Source organism: Osmerus eperlanus, chromosome 24, assembly GCF_963692335.1.
Source record: "Osmerus eperlanus chromosome 24, fOsmEpe2.1, whole genome shotgun sequence".
Classification (NCBI taxonomy): domain Eukaryota; kingdom Metazoa; phylum Chordata; class Actinopteri; order Osmeriformes; family Osmeridae; genus Osmerus; species Osmerus eperlanus.
In genome coordinates, this window is record NC_085041.1 from 6,155,424 (window position 1) to 6,170,841 (window position 15,418).

General features: G+C 47.9%; 2 protein-coding genes and 1 pseudogene across 2 annotated transcripts; 1 reads left to right on the forward strand and 2 right to left on the reverse strand.

The window, feature by feature from the left end:
- The window catches only part of LOC134011368 (sodium-dependent phosphate transport protein 2B-like), a 7,919-nt pseudogene extending 2,583 nt beyond the window's left edge, over positions 1–5,336 (forward strand).
- Positions 5,337–6,678: 1,342 nt separating this feature from the next.
- hsh2d (hematopoietic SH2 domain containing) lies at positions 6,679–9,999 on the reverse strand. Its single transcript, XM_062450593.1, has 6 exons — positions 9,789–9,999; positions 8,930–9,076; positions 8,641–8,730; positions 8,211–8,376; positions 7,808–8,104; positions 6,679–7,608 (listed from the first exon to the last, which is right to left on the reverse strand). Exons 2-6 carry the CDS (start codon positions 9,046–9,048, stop codon positions 7,039–7,041), a joined length of 1,242 nt encoding a protein of 413 aa, XP_062306577.1. The 5' UTR covers positions 9,049–9,076; positions 9,789–9,999; the 3' UTR covers positions 6,679–7,038.
- A 204-nt stretch (positions 10,000–10,203) lies between these two features.
- On the reverse strand, positions 10,204–15,405 carry LOC134011200 (ras-related protein Rab-8A). The gene is made up of 8 exons (XM_062450709.1): positions 15,239–15,405; positions 14,782–14,842; positions 14,596–14,656; positions 13,612–13,689; positions 13,397–13,486; positions 13,087–13,152; positions 12,785–12,835; positions 10,204–12,637 (listed from the first exon to the last, which is right to left on the reverse strand). The coding sequence occupies exons 1-8, from the start codon at positions 15,360–15,362 to the stop codon at positions 12,548–12,550; spliced, it is 621 nt and encodes a 206-aa protein (XP_062306693.1). The 5' UTR covers positions 15,363–15,405; the 3' UTR covers positions 10,204–12,547.
- Between the last annotated feature and the right edge of the window lie 13 nt (positions 15,406–15,418).

Here is a 15,418-nt window from a genome sequence, read left to right on the forward strand (position 1 = left end):
TGTGGCTGTGATGCAGGCGGGAGACAGGAATGAGTTCCGCAGGTACTCACATCCTCTATCACGCAGTCTCACAAACCCAACACATCCTCTATCACGCAGCCCCACAAACCCAAAACATCCTCTATCACGCAGCCCCACAAACCCAACACATCCTCTATCACGCAGTCTCACAAACCCAACACATCCTCTATCACGCAGCCCCACAAACCCAAAACATCCTCTATCACGCAGCCCCACAAACCCAACACATCCTCTATCACGCAGTCTCACAAACCCAACACACCCACTATCACGCAGCCCCACAAACCCAACACATCCTCTATCATGTAGTCGCACAGCCTCCATAAACCCTGTTCCTGATCCCAAGTCCATAAACAGTCAGATTGACGAGGATCGTCCCCTTTCCAAACCCTCTTTCCCCGGGGGGCCTCCAGGGCGTTTGGCGGAGCCACGGTCCATGACTTCTTCAACTGGCTGTCGGTGCTGGTGCTGCTGCCTCTGGAGGTGGCGTCGGGGATGCTGTACAAGCTCACCAAGCTCATGATCGACTCCTTCAACATCCAGGGCGGCGAGGACGCCCCCGACCTGCTCAAAGTCATCACGGAGCCCCTCACCAGCTCCATCATACAGGTGGACGCTCCAACGCGCACCTCACTGAAGACCGCACTGTGTAGGACTGGAGCTGAGGTGTTATTGTTGGCACGGCGCTTTATAGTACCGCAATTGCGATTTGCTATTGTCGCACCATGTCTGATAGCTGAGAGGCCGTTACTTTGGACTCTGTCTTCGTATCTCAGTTGATATATAATCTCGATCATAGAGTTAATAGGGAAAGGAAAGCATTAGTTAAATATTTACATTATAATCCAAAACAAAATTTACTTTATTTCAAATGTAGTGGGGAGGTGGGGGGGGGGGGGGGGGGGGGGGGGTGTAAAAGAGCGTCTGTCTGAAATATCTCTCTCTTGTTCCCTCCCAGCTCGACAAATCGGTGATCGGCGACATCGCCACCGGTGACCCCTTGGCTAGAAACAAGAGTCTGATTAAGATCTGGTGCAAAACACAGTTAAACACGGTAAACGCACATACACATCGACACACACACTCGCACGGAGGGTCTTCTGTCTGTCTCCAAACGAATGAATCTCCGTGGTGATTTATGAGCTCCCACGGCAGGAGAACTGATAAAATAACAAGCGTGGTTATCTGTCACCGCCATCCCCCAGTTAATGTTTAATCACTCCTGTGTCCGGGCCAAAAGATAGTCTAAATTTAGTGATTTATTGTCTCTCTGATGTCTCATTGCTTGTGAGATTTAGTTAATTTATTACTGGTCTGTTTAAATGAGCATATTGTTTGAGTCCCCTCCCCCAGAGTTGTGGCAGACTGGTTTCACTTCCAGCATCGGTCTAGTTCTTCTTCTGTGTTATGGCAGACTGATTTCTCTTCCTGAATCTGTCTTCTTCTCCCGTGTTGTGGAAGACTCTGATGAATGTGACTGTCCCGGGCCTGGCTAACTGCACTGCTGGCGCCCCCTGCTGGGTGGAGGGCAACCTGACCTGGACCCAGAAGAACTACTCCGACATCATCAACCTGGAGAGATGTGAGTACAGCACGCCACGATGGCCGAGCAGGCTGATCACGCAGACAGTGGGTCCTCTAGAAACACACAGGATCACACAAGCTTCTAGAAACTTGTTCGAGAAACACACAGCACTACACGAAAATCTGGAAATGTCCTCCAAACTGGACGACCCCTGATCCACGAAACTTAGGAGTAACCTGAGAGGACGCTTCAGCAAACAGTCTCCCTCCTCTTCCCCCACCCCTCCCCCCCACCCACTCCCAGACCAGCTTCCTGGAACCAGAAGAATGACTTCCATTCAGAACCCATGTCCTTCTTTAGCCTTCCCTCTACCTCTCCCTCTCCTTTCCCTCCCCTCTACCTCTCCCTCTCCTCTACCTCTCCTCTACCTCTACCTCTCCTTTACCTTTCCCTCTCCTCTACCTCTCCTCTACCTCTACCTCTCCTCTACCTCTACCTCTCCTTTACCTTTCCCTCTCCTCTACCTCTCCTCTACCTCTACCTCTCCTCTACCTCTACCTCTCCTTTACCTTTCCCTCTCCTCTACCTCTCCTCTACCTCTACCTCTCCTTTACCTTTCCCTCTCCTCTACCTCTCCCTCTCCTCTACCTCTCCTTTACCTTTCCCTCTCCTCTACCTCTCCTCTACCTCTACCTCTCCTTTACCTTTCCCTCTCCTCTACCTCTCCTCTACCTCTCTACATCCACCTCTACTCCCCTCCACCTCTCCTCCACCTCTCCTCCATCTCTCCTCTACTCCCCCTCTCTTCTACTTCTCTTCTCACCTCCACCTGTTCAAAAGCTCCATTCATACCACTCAGCCAAAGCACCTCCTCCCACACCGCCCCACACCGCCCCTGAGCCAATCAAATCCGGTATCACCACACCTTGGGTCTGGATCCAGCCAACCAGAACCTAAGCTGACAGGTCGTCTCCGTGGCAATGACCCGGACGGGCTCCAGTCAGCTGCTGTGGGTCACCAGCTGTGTCACTGGCGAGTGTTCAGCGTCCAGAACAGAGACACTGTAGAGTCTGTCGTGCTGCTAGCATTCCTCGTGCTCACCTTCCATCCTGGAGGGTTGGGGGGGAGGGGGTTGAATACGTTCGAGACTTGAGTGTTAGTGAGCCTGTGCTCGGCCTGTTTCAGTCATGAGCAGGTGTTTGTTCAGGCTTGTTGTTCAGGGAGCCTGCAAGCCTGGCCCGTGTAACCATGGACACTACGAACCTGGGACCCAGCAAGCCGTCTTACCTTACTGCTCTTTGCCAAAATCCCCTAACCCCGTAACCATGGACACGCCCCCCCAAACCCCCCAAGGAGTGTAGTCCCTGTAACCGCAGATACCAAATCTCCGAGTGTCGTCCCCGTAACCCGCGGATACCAACCTAAACTCACGTGTGGTGTTGTGGTTTGTGGGCTGCAGGCCGGCACATCTTCGCCAGCGGCAGCCTGCCGGACCTGGTGGTGGGGCTGATCCTGCTGGGCCTGTCCCTGCTGGCGCTCTGCTCCTGCCTCATCCTCATCGTCAAGCTGCTCAACTCCATGCTGAAGGGTCAGGTGGCCCTGGTCATCAAGAAGGTGCTCAACACAGGTCAGCTGGCTCCCTCCCGGGTCTCCCCGCTCCCTCGCTGTCACTCTCCGTCTCTTAGTCTCTCGCTCTCCCTCTCTTAGTCTCTCGCTCTCCCTCTCTGCCTCTTGGTCTCTCCCTCCCCCTCTGTGGATCAGGTGTCTTGGTTGATAGTCAGCACAGCTGAACAAGTCCTGCTGTCTGATGAGCTACACAGCTACAGCAGCCCCGACCTTTAACCCTACCCCAGGTGTTCTATCCTCTGGGGGGGGGGGGGGGGGGGGGTTGTTGCTATGCCTGCTAGACCCATGCTAACAGTGCCACGTTGTCATGGTTCCTGTGTGTCAGACTTCCCGTTCCCGTTCGGCTGGGTGACGGGCTACATCGCCATCCTGGTGGGCGCGGGGATGACCTTCATCGTCCAGAGCAGCTCCGTCTTCACCTCCGCCATCACGCCCCTCGTAGGTGGGTACCTCTGTTGTCCTCGGTTACCTGTCGGCAACACACGCTAGCATCCAGCCCTGTCCCATGACTAATGTGTCCCCTTTGTCTTTGCTCCATCCATCCATTCTCCCCCTGTCTGTCCATCCCTCAATCCATCCCTCTATCCACCCCTCCATCTACCCTTCCTCTATCCACACCAACCCATCCCTCCCTCCCTCTCTCCGCCCGCCTCCAGGCATTGGTGTGATCAGCATAGAGAGAGCCTACCCCCTGACCCTGGGGTCCAACATCGGCACCACCACCACGGCCATCCTGGCAGCCATGGCCAGTCCTGGAGACAAGCTCGCCAACTCCCTGCAGGTCAGCCCCCCCCCCCCCCCCCCCCCCCCCCCCCGGCGCTGCCAGCGCACTGTGTCCCTGCTGGGGTGTGGTGTGAGTGTGTGAGGGCGCGGGTTTGAGTGTGTGCATGTGTGTGTCTGTGCGTGTCCCCCGCGTGTGTATGCGCGTACGTGTATACGTGTGTGTGTCTGTGTGTGTGTGTACACATCCAGTAGCTGCTATCTGATCCGCCCGTGTCCCTGCCCTCCTCCAGATTGCCCTGTGCCACTTCTTCTTCAACATCGCGGGCATCCTGCTGTGGTACCCCATCCCCATCACGCGCCTGCCCATCCGCATGGCCAAGGCGCTGGGCAACCTGACGGCCCAGTACCGCTGGTTCGCCGCCCTCTACCTCTTCCTCTGCTTCCTCGCCATGCCCCTGACGGTGTTCGGCTTGTCGCTGGCCGGCTGGCAGGTCCTGGTGGGCGTGGGCGTGCCCTTCGTCCTCTTCATCCTCGTCATCGTCCTCGTCAACGTGGCGCAGTCGCGCTGGCCGCGCTACCTGCCCGCCGCGCTGCGCTCCTGGGACTTCCTGCCCCTCCCCCTGCACTCCATGGAGCCGTGGGACCGCGCCGTCAGGTCCTGCATGGCGTTCTGCGGCGCGCGCTGCTGCTGCCGGTGCTGTCGCCGCGGCGCCGAGGACGAGGAGGGAGGGAAGGGCGGGAGGATGAAGAGTTTGGAGGCGTTCGATAACCCCGCCCTGAGCGGGGACGGGGAGGCAGAGGAGGTCGCCAGGCAAACGCAACTGTGAAAGAAGAAAAGGGTGTTTTAAATGTAAAGCTCGAATGTAAGATAGATGTAAGTAGCTTGATGTTTATATGGCATGTTGTTAGTGGTAATTGTTTGAGGTTTCTCAGGCCTTATTGATGCTTCTACCGACCTACTAACAACAGGAAGTGTTTAGTGTATTCCAGGAAGTATTGCATATGACAACAGGAAGTGTTGCATAGAACATTATGAAGTGTTGAATGTACAGTCATTCTGTATGGGACTGGTACTATAATCTGTAGGAGTGGGGGGAAACATTGATTCACATTTGAATTGCGATTCAGTCTTCTAGCGATTCAGATCGATTCACAAATTTAAAAAAATCATTTTTTTATTCTTGTACGTTTAATCACAGTCAAATAGAAACAAGTAGAAAACTGGAATCAAATGTAAGCATATATTGAATCGAAATTTGATTAATTTGTTTTGTTTTTTGGGGGGGGGGGTTAAATCGAATCGTGACCCCAGGAATCGATTCGAATCGAATCGTGAGGTACAAAAAGATTCCCACCCCTAATAATCTGCTACGTGGAGATACCATAGAGCATATTTTGTATTCCTCCTATAAATGTCCTTTCTCTTATGTATATATATAAGTGTTAATATCCTATAGGAACAAGAAAAGATGCATAGATGAATGTCTGTTTAACTTGATGTAGCATCCTTAATATACTGTGCTTGTTTTATGGTATTGGAATGTAAATAAATAAACATATTTATAGTTCTGGTCTCTGATCTCTTCTTGGGTGGTGTGTGTGTTTGAGCTGTGAGCCTATTGTTACATAGCACAACATAGGATGGGCATGTACTGCAAGAACCGTACATCTTACTGAGTGTGATAATCTGATTTTTCGATTTTTACATCTATTTGGACTTCAGTACAAATGGCTAATCTAGTGTTTTAATTTTAGTAAACAACACATACTTAGAGAAACCTTATCAAGTGAAATTGTGCTTCCTGTGTCTCAGAGACACAGTGAGATGAGAGGAAGTGCTCGGGATGAGGACGTGACCAGCGGATAGATATCCCCCTGGGGCCAGGCCCGGGTTTAGAAACCAGCTGAGACACAGCCGAACATGCCTGCCTGCCTGCCGACACTGTCTGGATTGAAATATTATTCATAGGTCAAGTGTTGGGGGTAATCTCATCATTCAGCTTTCATTAGATATCCCTCTAATTAATCAAGTAATAAGCAATCACATAAAAAAAGACAACATTCTAAATTATACTGGGCATAGAAATAATTTCAAGTCTTTATGGATTTGGGATGATTATTGTTGTGGCAATCCTACCACCTTGTGGCATATAAATTCATGACATGTTCATGACAGGCTAATAAATAAGTGACTTAGATTAGAGAAGTGGTCTTCAACCCTGGTCTCCAGAACCCACTGTCCTGTATGTTTCAGATGTTTCTCTGCTGCAAAACACCTGATTTAATTGAATGACTCCCCTCTCATCTTGGAACTGGAGAAATGGAAGGAATCTCCCTATTGGTGTCAGCCTGTTAATCTCTTCCTGGATGCTGAGATGCACATGCTCAGTGATGTATTGCTGTCAGAGCGTGACAGAACGGCCTTCAACAGCTGTAAATGCCAAACTTCCAACGCCACAACAGCCCACCTGTACCTCTCATGCAGTATACAGTTTATGTGCGTAGATGTAATTACAGTATATGCTGAATAGAACTATCGATGACTTTAGTCAATGTCGATCAGAGTTTGTTTCAGGATTGAAACACATGAGGGCGCTTAAGACAGGGGACTGATGGTGGAGGGTGACGTCCATTCGAATAAGGAAATGAAACGAACTTATCGAAATGGTTTGGACTTATCGCCTATTTCCTTATCGCCAAAACGAGTTTGACCCTTTCTCTCTCCCTCCGCAGTGTGTGCATGTGTATAAGTAGTCCTATATGTGAGGGGATTTCTCTAAAAAGATTTATATTTTATTGAGGTATAGAAACTTTCATTTATTACAAAAGAATTGCCAACAAACAATTTAAGGTAGCCTACAAACTGAAACATGAATTCGACTTGTCACATGCCAAATAATGACAATAAATTTAATGAAAAGGGAGTGACATTTTCTCATGTTATAAATAGCTCACAGCTGAAATGCCATGAGGGAAATATATAAGATAAATATTGAAATCTCAGGCAAAAATTACTCTTAAGACAGATACACTCTGAAACATCATCCCCTCCCTTCCTTATTCTCTCTCTACAACCATCCCTCCATTCTTCCACCCATCTCTGCCTCCAGTAAGTCCCTCCATTCTGTGGCTAAGCCTGCTGGTTAGTATCCAGGGGCGAATGGGGGAGGGTGCAGATACTCTGGAGGTAGTCCGTCTACGGGGCTGGAAAGGGCCACGGTGCTGTTTAATGGAGGGGCACTACAGTGCTGTCCTGTCAGCTCCTGGTACTCGTTCTCTGAGGCCTGCTGTTCAACCCTGTCTAAGGCCCCTGGAGTACCCCCCTGGCCCTGCCTCTTCTCCGCATCGACGCATATCTCGGAGTACATGTGATTCTGAGAGGAAGTTCTATTCTTCTGAAACTTCCTCTTGATGTTGTTGATGACTGCAGACTTCCCTTCCTGGATCCTCCCAGGCTGGTTGTGGTTGGAGTCGTTGTGGCCCGTCTGCACGCTGGGTGGAGGGAGGCTTCTCTCGGAGCTGATTACCACGGGGGTTCGTGGAGATCTGTTGGGGGCCGGGCAGGAAGCCTGGCTGGGGCTCAGGTCCCACTGGGCTAAGCAGCCTCTGGCTGGAAGCTTAGGAGGCTGGTCTGCAGGGATGCTCGTGGTCACGGTGGGGACAACAGCAAGTATTTTCCTGGGTAGTGGGATTGGCCTAATGGAGGGTTCCACCTGAATTGTTGAAACAGAGAAAAACCATCGTGAGGTCAGACATGCGCCAACTGTCATCTACCTGCAATACATCATTTCTTGGGGCTCATCGATTTGTCGACAACATGTCATCGTCCGGAGACGAAACAATAATATTCTTAGCTTGTGCCCTCAACAAAGAAAGTACTGGAATAGTCCAGAGATCCAAGGTTGTCTTTACCAGGGTGGAGGACTGTAGTGTGAATGTGAACATCTCTGGGTCCAGGCAGGGATAGAGTCTGGGTGGAGCGCTGATTGGAACAGCAGGAAGTGCTTTGTTGGAGTGAATGGTAGAGGGGGCCTGCTCCTTCATTGTGATTGGTCGAACTGGGAGGGCGGGTGGGGTCTCCTCTGTTGGCTTCAGGTGTGCTGTGTTGTTGTGGGAGGGGGGGTTGGTGGGAGTTGGGGCCTGGCTCGGCTGCATAGGGTCTCTCTTCGTGAAGAGCATTTCTGCGTAGTCAGTCTTGCCTCCAGATAGCTGTGAAAACGGGAAACATGCATGTTGTGCTGAGTCATGTTTCCAGGTCGACGCACCTGCTGGATCAAATGACGGCATATAGGCATGAAAAACGACGACAACTCACCTGTCCACAGGCGACAGTCAGAACTTCGTTGAAAGGCATGATGGGAACTCTGCGGTGAAAGTCGACCAGGTCTTGGAGAGACTGATGCTGCGTGTCCTCCCCAAGGATGTTGTATCGACCGTCGCGCATCACCTCGATAATGAAGTGTCGACAGCGGTCATCCGCACTGAAGGGACAAACAAAGATATATCAAAGACAGACAGTATGTATCTTGTGTGTACAGGTATGAGTGTGTATCTTACAGCTTACAGACTCACCAGTATGAGAGTGTGTATGTCATATAAACTTACCAGTATGAGAGTGTGTGTCATACAGCATAGACTCACCAGTATGAGAGTGTGTGTGTCATATAAACTTACCAGTATGAGAGTGTGTGTCATACAGCATAGACTCACTGGTATGAGAGTGTATATTACGTATAGAAACCTACCGGTATGAGAGTGTGTATCCTATCCTGGTCTCACTGACACGCACAAGGAAGTAACCTGGAGGTTTGGACTGGAGCATTTCCTCTGCATCTCTGTGGATGAACAAATGAGCTCTTGTCTCACTTTCACAGAAGCCATTCACTGCGGTGAAGCTTTGCTAAGTACATGACAACAAGACACATACATTGGCTCTGGACTAGCCCTGTGATACAAAATCTGGTCATTCCTGTATAGCAATGTTGCCTTGATGACATCATGGCAGTCGGTGACACAGTGACTGAGAAATCTTACTTCCTGGAAATGACTCCATGAAACCATTCTGGAACAATTCCATTCCTGATGACACTGTGTAGTTGGAATTCTGTGAACCAGGCGATGGCTGCTGCTGCTGCTTCCTGGGTTTCCTGCATCACTGTTCTGTCCTGTCCTCAGTCTGGCCTGCAACACACAGGGAGACTTTTAAGAATTCATCAGCCAGTGACCCAGACTGGTCCTAAGCTCAGGGTGCGAATTACAGGGGGGTTTGGGGGGGGGTCTGACCCCCATAATTAAGACTTGGACCCCCAAAAGAGGTCAAAACAACAGGTCGGGGGGATCGATACAAGCCCTGGAGAAGAAGTTGACGCCCCCGATTGTCATTATATAATTCGCACTCTGCCTAAGCTTACCGTGTACGAAGATTCTCAATTAGACTTATTAAAATATTTGGCAAACTAGGCTTTTCATAGTACACACAGTTCCACATTCTCACAATTCAAGTTCCACTTATGGCCATAATATTTACTGTTCTTTCACCATGGTGTTTAGTCGACAAGACCTGCACTTTGTTTTGGCTATGACAAAGCTACATTTTATATAATAAAACACATTAAATAAACATATGATGTGGTAGCCTAATCGTTCTTTTATTACTGCAAATAAAAATAAGGAAAACTTTGAAAAAGACCGTTAACAAAGTGACACATTGATAGCTTATTTTATGCAAATCTTTTTTCACACAAGGAAGCGCTCACAAAATGGCAAAACCTTTCATTTGGTCTAACCTACTTATATATTAGGAGATAGAAACACTTTAAAATTATCATCACATTTCCACTAACATCATTTCATAATGGCTTTAAATGTCTCTAGTCTACCCGGAGTATCTTACCTGGTGAGGAGCGACGAGCGATGTAAAACAGTTGACTTCACACACCTTTACCTGTTGACTGCACCCGGGCGAAAGGGCGGGGAAATTCCGTCCAATTTACTGTATATTATCGCTACGTTTAGCTCATAAAGTCAGCAAAGGAGAATAGCAGAAATGGAACAAAGCTGTCAGTTCAGTAAACTTGTGCCTTAAACTTTCGATTCTGAAGTAAGACCCTATAGCGTAAACCATAAAACGAGCTCAAATAACGTAAAATGTTACGTAAAGCAACAGGTGCTATTATAGGACACTCAAGACTGGCGAACTTCACGTCTCTCTATACTGTAGCCTATATAAAAGGTGTGTTAACCTTTTTATAATGAACTCATTACGATTTTATCAAAGTAGTGAAATGAATACAGGTCTGCCAAATAAGCCTGTTTTAAAGAATCTCATTTTAATTATAAATCATCAGATATCACATATCGACAGAACATCTCAATACGATTTTTAAAAAGCATGGTACAATCATCTTAATTTTATCGTATTATTTACATTTTTTAAATTCCAAAATGCAAATTTCTCTCCCATTCAACCCACTAACAAGAAATCAAAATAATGACTTGGACAAGCTAATGACGTTCAAAGAAATAACTTTATAAACGTTTAATGATAGACAAATAAGACAAATAATAGTAATAATTGGGAGGGGAAAACCTTCAGATTATGGTCAAATCAAAAACAATACTGCCACATGAAAATCTGTCAGATTTAAAGAAAACCATGATCGTGAGCCTTCCTGCAAGTGTGGGACTGGGAGGAGCATAGAGTTCTGGAGCTTCAGAGGGTTTTTAAGGCCACTAGAGAAAACAGTTGTGTAAATTCAGAGAAAGGTCATACAGTGAAGTGTTCTATGCTTTTAATTTTCCTATAGACGCTTGCATTGAGGAAGAAACTCACGAGCGACATGAAGACAAAAATAAATCAGGAATGATGGGCGTGAAAGAAAAATGTCGAAAGAGAAACATAAAAGAGAAACCAAACAGAGGAATAGAGACCCTTTGCACATTTCTATTTTCAAAGAGAAGCATGTCTTTTCATCATGTGGAATGTGCTGTGATCCGACAGCCCTCCAGTCTCCAGGTGCATAGTTCAGGCGGCCGCGATTGAGAAGAACGACCCTCAATCAGGCCTTGATAAGACACAATGTGTTGATATGGAACAGGGGCGGGCTCAGAGGAAAGTATAGGGAAGGGAAGGCCAGGCAAACAAAACGATAGGTCAACAATAATGAATCATTCTACACCAGGAAATACAAATAGGAAGACCAGCATGAGAACATCTCAATATTGTGGTCTGGTCTGGAGTAATGTGGAATATAGCATCAAGTTCACCCTCAACTAGTCCTGGAATAAAGAGGGCTACAGGAAAGTGCATGACGAAGACCACAAAAGAGCATCTTTAAACCAGAAACCTATTTCACTCATTGCTTTTTACTGTAGATCTATTGCAAGTCTTTTGCTCCACACTAAAGTATAACAGTATGTTAATTGCGCTGTTTATTATTATTAATACTCTAGCGCCACGAACAAATCGTATGTGAGTAATACTAATATCTGGTAAACTGATCTCCTATTCAAAATCGTCTTCCCGGTCTTGGACATATGCGGTTGCCCCCTGGTGCTTGTATTGTTACTTACAGCTCAAAACCCTGACCAGCTTAATCAAGTGCACAACAGTAGAATGCTGTTGGGAATAATAAGGCCTATTGAAGGGAATAATACTGGTGTGTAAAAACTACAGACCTCAGAGCTACAATACAACACATACAAGGATAAAAGATGAAACTATCAGAAATGGAATGTCACTGTGTATTGAACCCCCCCCCCCCCCATTTTTCAGATGAAACGGAAATCCCATGAGGAAATATGCAATAACCCTGACCATCCATATTTATAATCTAAACAACAACAGGGGTTAGCCTCACTGAACTGTATCACACATCATCTCAAAAGACACAGCAACGAGAACATCCAACAAGGTAGGTGTAAAGTGGCTTTGATTTGGAAAACTTCAGCCCGTACTGGCAACCGTTTCTTGAAAAACTGCTTTCAATCCAAGATGTTGAAGTAAGGATGCTCACCAAGGAAACACACATTTTCAATTGAACATAAGTGGAACTCTGAACAATTGGAACTCAACCTGGCGTGGGAGGAGGAAAATGCCGGAAGGTACAGACTTCACAGTAGAAGTTCACTTGGCATGAGTGCGACTCCGAACTGACAAGCAGTTGAGTACCGATAACAAAACAAACGAGGGCGAGAGACATATAGCGAGAGAGACAGAGAGAGAGAGAGAGAGAGAGAGAGAGAGAGAGAGAGAGAGAGAGAGAGAGAGAGAGAGAGAGAGAAGGGGGGGGAGACAGTGGGAGGAGGACAACCTTGGTGGGACCTTCAGGGTTCAACCTGGTCTGAGGTCTGGACAACGTGATGAAACAGGAGGCACCAGGTCCTCCTTAGACCACTTAATCACCTGACTGATTCCGATGATTGTTAACCTGATAGTAATAAACCAATTAGAGCACCACCGCCCTCAGGACCTGGGCACCATGGTGAGGCACAGGAACCAACCGCCTGCCTCGTAAGGCATGGGAGAGTGGGATCAACTAAGGCAGGGTGAAAGAGGAGGGAGGGAGGGAAGAAAGGAGGAGAGCTCTGAGCACGCCCAGTCCAGTTCTGTCCAATAAGGGACAAGTTAAGGCGGAGGGGGAGGAGCAGACCTCACAGCAGGGAGCAGCGGAAGAAACTGCTCTTCTTGGGCTGTTCTGTGATCTTCACCCCCTGACTACTGCCCTGGGGGCTGTTCCCCTCCTGTGAGGGGGAGAGAGAGACAGACACAGACAAAATAAGTACGTAACACAATAAATTCTGAATTTGTTTTGTGTAATCCCTAGTCATTTTATAGTAACACACACACCAAAATATTTTATAGTTATAGGCGTAGCTCATCATGCTCACCAGTTTCTTGTCCATTTTGGCTTTGATGTCTCTGGCAAGCGTCAAGAAGGCCTGTGCATGACAATAAGTCATATTTTAGAGAGCCAAAGTGAAGTCTACATAGTGATTACTGGGTTCCCGGGACTTTTCTATCAAGGAATTACTGACGATTCTACATTGCCATGTTTCAAGAGTCAACCTGGCAAACCAGCCTCCCGCTTGTGTACCTGAGCCCAGCTCAGATTAGGGTCAGACGTCCCTTCCTCTGTCAAAGAGGTATCGGGAACAACAGTGGCCTGATCTAAAAGGGATAGCTAACTCACATTCTCCACGTTGATGTTGGCCTTTGCACTGGTCTCCATGAACTTGATGCCGTACTCCAACGCCAGCTGACAGCCGGAGATAAGAAAGTCATAAGAACACAGCCAAACAGGAAGCAATTCAATTGTATCACAGTACTGAAACCTGTGAAGACCCGTGTCTTACTCCGATTTTCAGATGTCCATGTTTTTCCCTAGTATATAGATGTGTTGTGTGTGAAGTTGTTCGGGGCTACAAAGTGTGCCTCGGTAAAGGTAGCTAGGTCGCTAGCGGTTCCACAACCGGCGCGAACGACGGGAAACGGCGGCCCACCTTCTCGCCCCTGTCTTTGGACACCTGACGTTTGTCGTTGACGTCACACTTGTTGCCCAGCACCATCTTCTCCACGTCCGCCGAGGCGTGCTGCACAGAGGGACAACGCAGCTCAAAACCCCCCGACACGGATACACAACGCCCTGATGCTGCGGTACGTGATGCCGTGAGGTACGGCGTGCGCATGCACGGCGTGCGTGCTTCCCGTCACTCACCTCCTCGATGTTCCTGATCCAGTTCTTGATGTTGTCGAATGACTTCTCGTTGGTGATGTCGTACACTAACATGATGCCCTGGGGAGGCGGGGGGGGGAAAAAACAACGACACAGAAATGACCAATCCCGAGACACCATCATCTAGGATAAAGGATATTGTGGAGAACCGTGTCTGGTAGGAATTGTAAAGGTCTAATGGTGAAGCTGTGCTGATAGTGAACTTGTCTAACAGGATTCTGGCAGGGGGCGACTCCAGAACTCCCGATCCACAGATCAGGCTTGTAACGTCATACTGACCAACGCAGGTATATCAAGGAATGTGAAAACATGCACGCACGCACGCGCACACATACCAACCAGAAAACTGTGACAAGAACCGCTATGTTTTTAGGGGACGTCAACAGTGGCTGCTGCAAGGACAGCGTTTTATCATTCCCACGGTATGTGGTCAAACTGAACATGGAACAACTTTAACAGCAGGAAAAAAACAGTGAGCCTTGCCTGCTAAAACAAACAAAGATGCCATGGTAATCTGACACACGGACTGTTCAGTCTCTGTGCATTCCTTGACACATTACTTGGCCTCCTTGGCCTCATTACAACAATACAGGGAAGGGTTAGGACTACGGATGTATGTTGGGTTTAACTGCCTCGTTTAGGGATGCACTTCTATACCAGTTCTATACCAGTTCGTATACCCAGTTCTCACACTCGATTCAAACAAATAATGACTTGAGTGCCTAACTGCCCTGCCCACAGCAAGACATCTGAACTCCATCTGGCAGGAGACAAAGGGCCTTATGAAGGTGTTACAGAGGCTTGGCTGAGTCATTCAAACTGATTAATGTGGGTAGGGACCCCATTCACAAGTCTACAAGTTAACACAGTGGAGGTTGACCTTGTCCCGTCCGGCCGTCATAGTAAATAAAGTTTGGTTCTTAATCGTCAAGGATGTGTAAATGAAGGAAATATTGTGTGACTGACCATGGCTCCCCTATAGTAGGCTGTTGTTATTGTTCGGAACCGCTCCTGCCCAGCTGTGTCCCTGCATAGAAACAACATCTTAGTGACAGTCTGTCATGCTCATTTACAACTAATTATGATTGATAGGGAAAAAAGTTGATGAACGGATGCGTGGATGGATGGATCAACAGTGGTAGGCTTCCTTACCATATTTGTAGCTTGATCTTCTTTCCATCTAGCTCTATCGTTCTAATTTTGAAGTCGATGCCTGTGAAACAAGAACACTTTTTTAGTTGAGAGACTAAGTATGTCACACCGTGTCCAATTACTAACGTTATGTTGTAATTGGACAAGTTGGCTAGCTACACAGATTACACCAACATCAGGCTAGCTGCCGATGCTCTGGATGTTTTTATAGCCTGTGAAGTTCTCGAAAACTCCACACTGTGTGTGATGCAGAGAGAAAAGCCGGTTAGGCTGCTTCCAGACTGGAGCCAGACAGATCAGAATGCTAACCAAACTAAGGCTGGGTGGCTGGAAGCTAACTGACTAGCATGACAGGATGGGCGATGCACTGCGAATTGCTAGCGACCTAGCTAGCTACCCATTATACTAAGGCATACTTTGTAGCCCGAACAACATACACAATTCACACACAACATACCTATAGTAGAGATAAACGTTGAATTGAAGGCATCTTCTGAAAATCTGAATAAGACACATGTCTTCCCGACGCCTGAATCTCCGATCAGGAGTAGTTTAAACAAGTAATCGTAAGTCTTCGCCATGTTATTAGCTAATGCGGATATCCCGCCCGGCAGCCGCAAAGCACCAAAGAGAGTCA

What these genes read in the sequence shown, in the direction of transcription:
- LOC134011200 (XM_062450709.1), bottom strand. Translation starts at nt 15,362, where the DNA reads ATGGCGAAGACTTACGATTACTTGTTTAAACTACTCCTGATCGGAGAT. An exon ending in CCTACTATAGGGGAGCCATG is followed by an intron (nt 13,690 to 14,595) that starts GTCAGTCACACA and finishes CCGCCTCCCCAG; the next exon opens with GGCATCATGTTAGTGTACGA. An exon ending in GGATCAGGAACATCGAGGAG is followed by an intron (nt 13,487 to 13,611) that starts GTGAGTGACGGG and finishes CCCTCTGTGCAG; the next exon opens with CACGCCTCGGCGGACGTGGA.
- hsh2d (XM_062450593.1), bottom strand. Translation starts at nt 9,048, where the DNA reads ATGCAGGAAACCCAGGAAGCAGCAGCAGCAGCCATCGCCTGGTTCACA. An exon ending in CATGGAGTCATTTCCAGGAA is followed by an intron (nt 8,731 to 8,929) that starts GTAAGATTTCTC and finishes GTTCATCCACAG; the next exon opens with AGATGCAGAGGAAATGCTCC. An exon ending in TGACTGTCGCCTGTGGACAG is followed by an intron (nt 8,105 to 8,210) that starts GTGAGTTGTCGT and finishes CCGTTTTCACAG; the next exon opens with CTATCTGGAGGCAAGACTGA.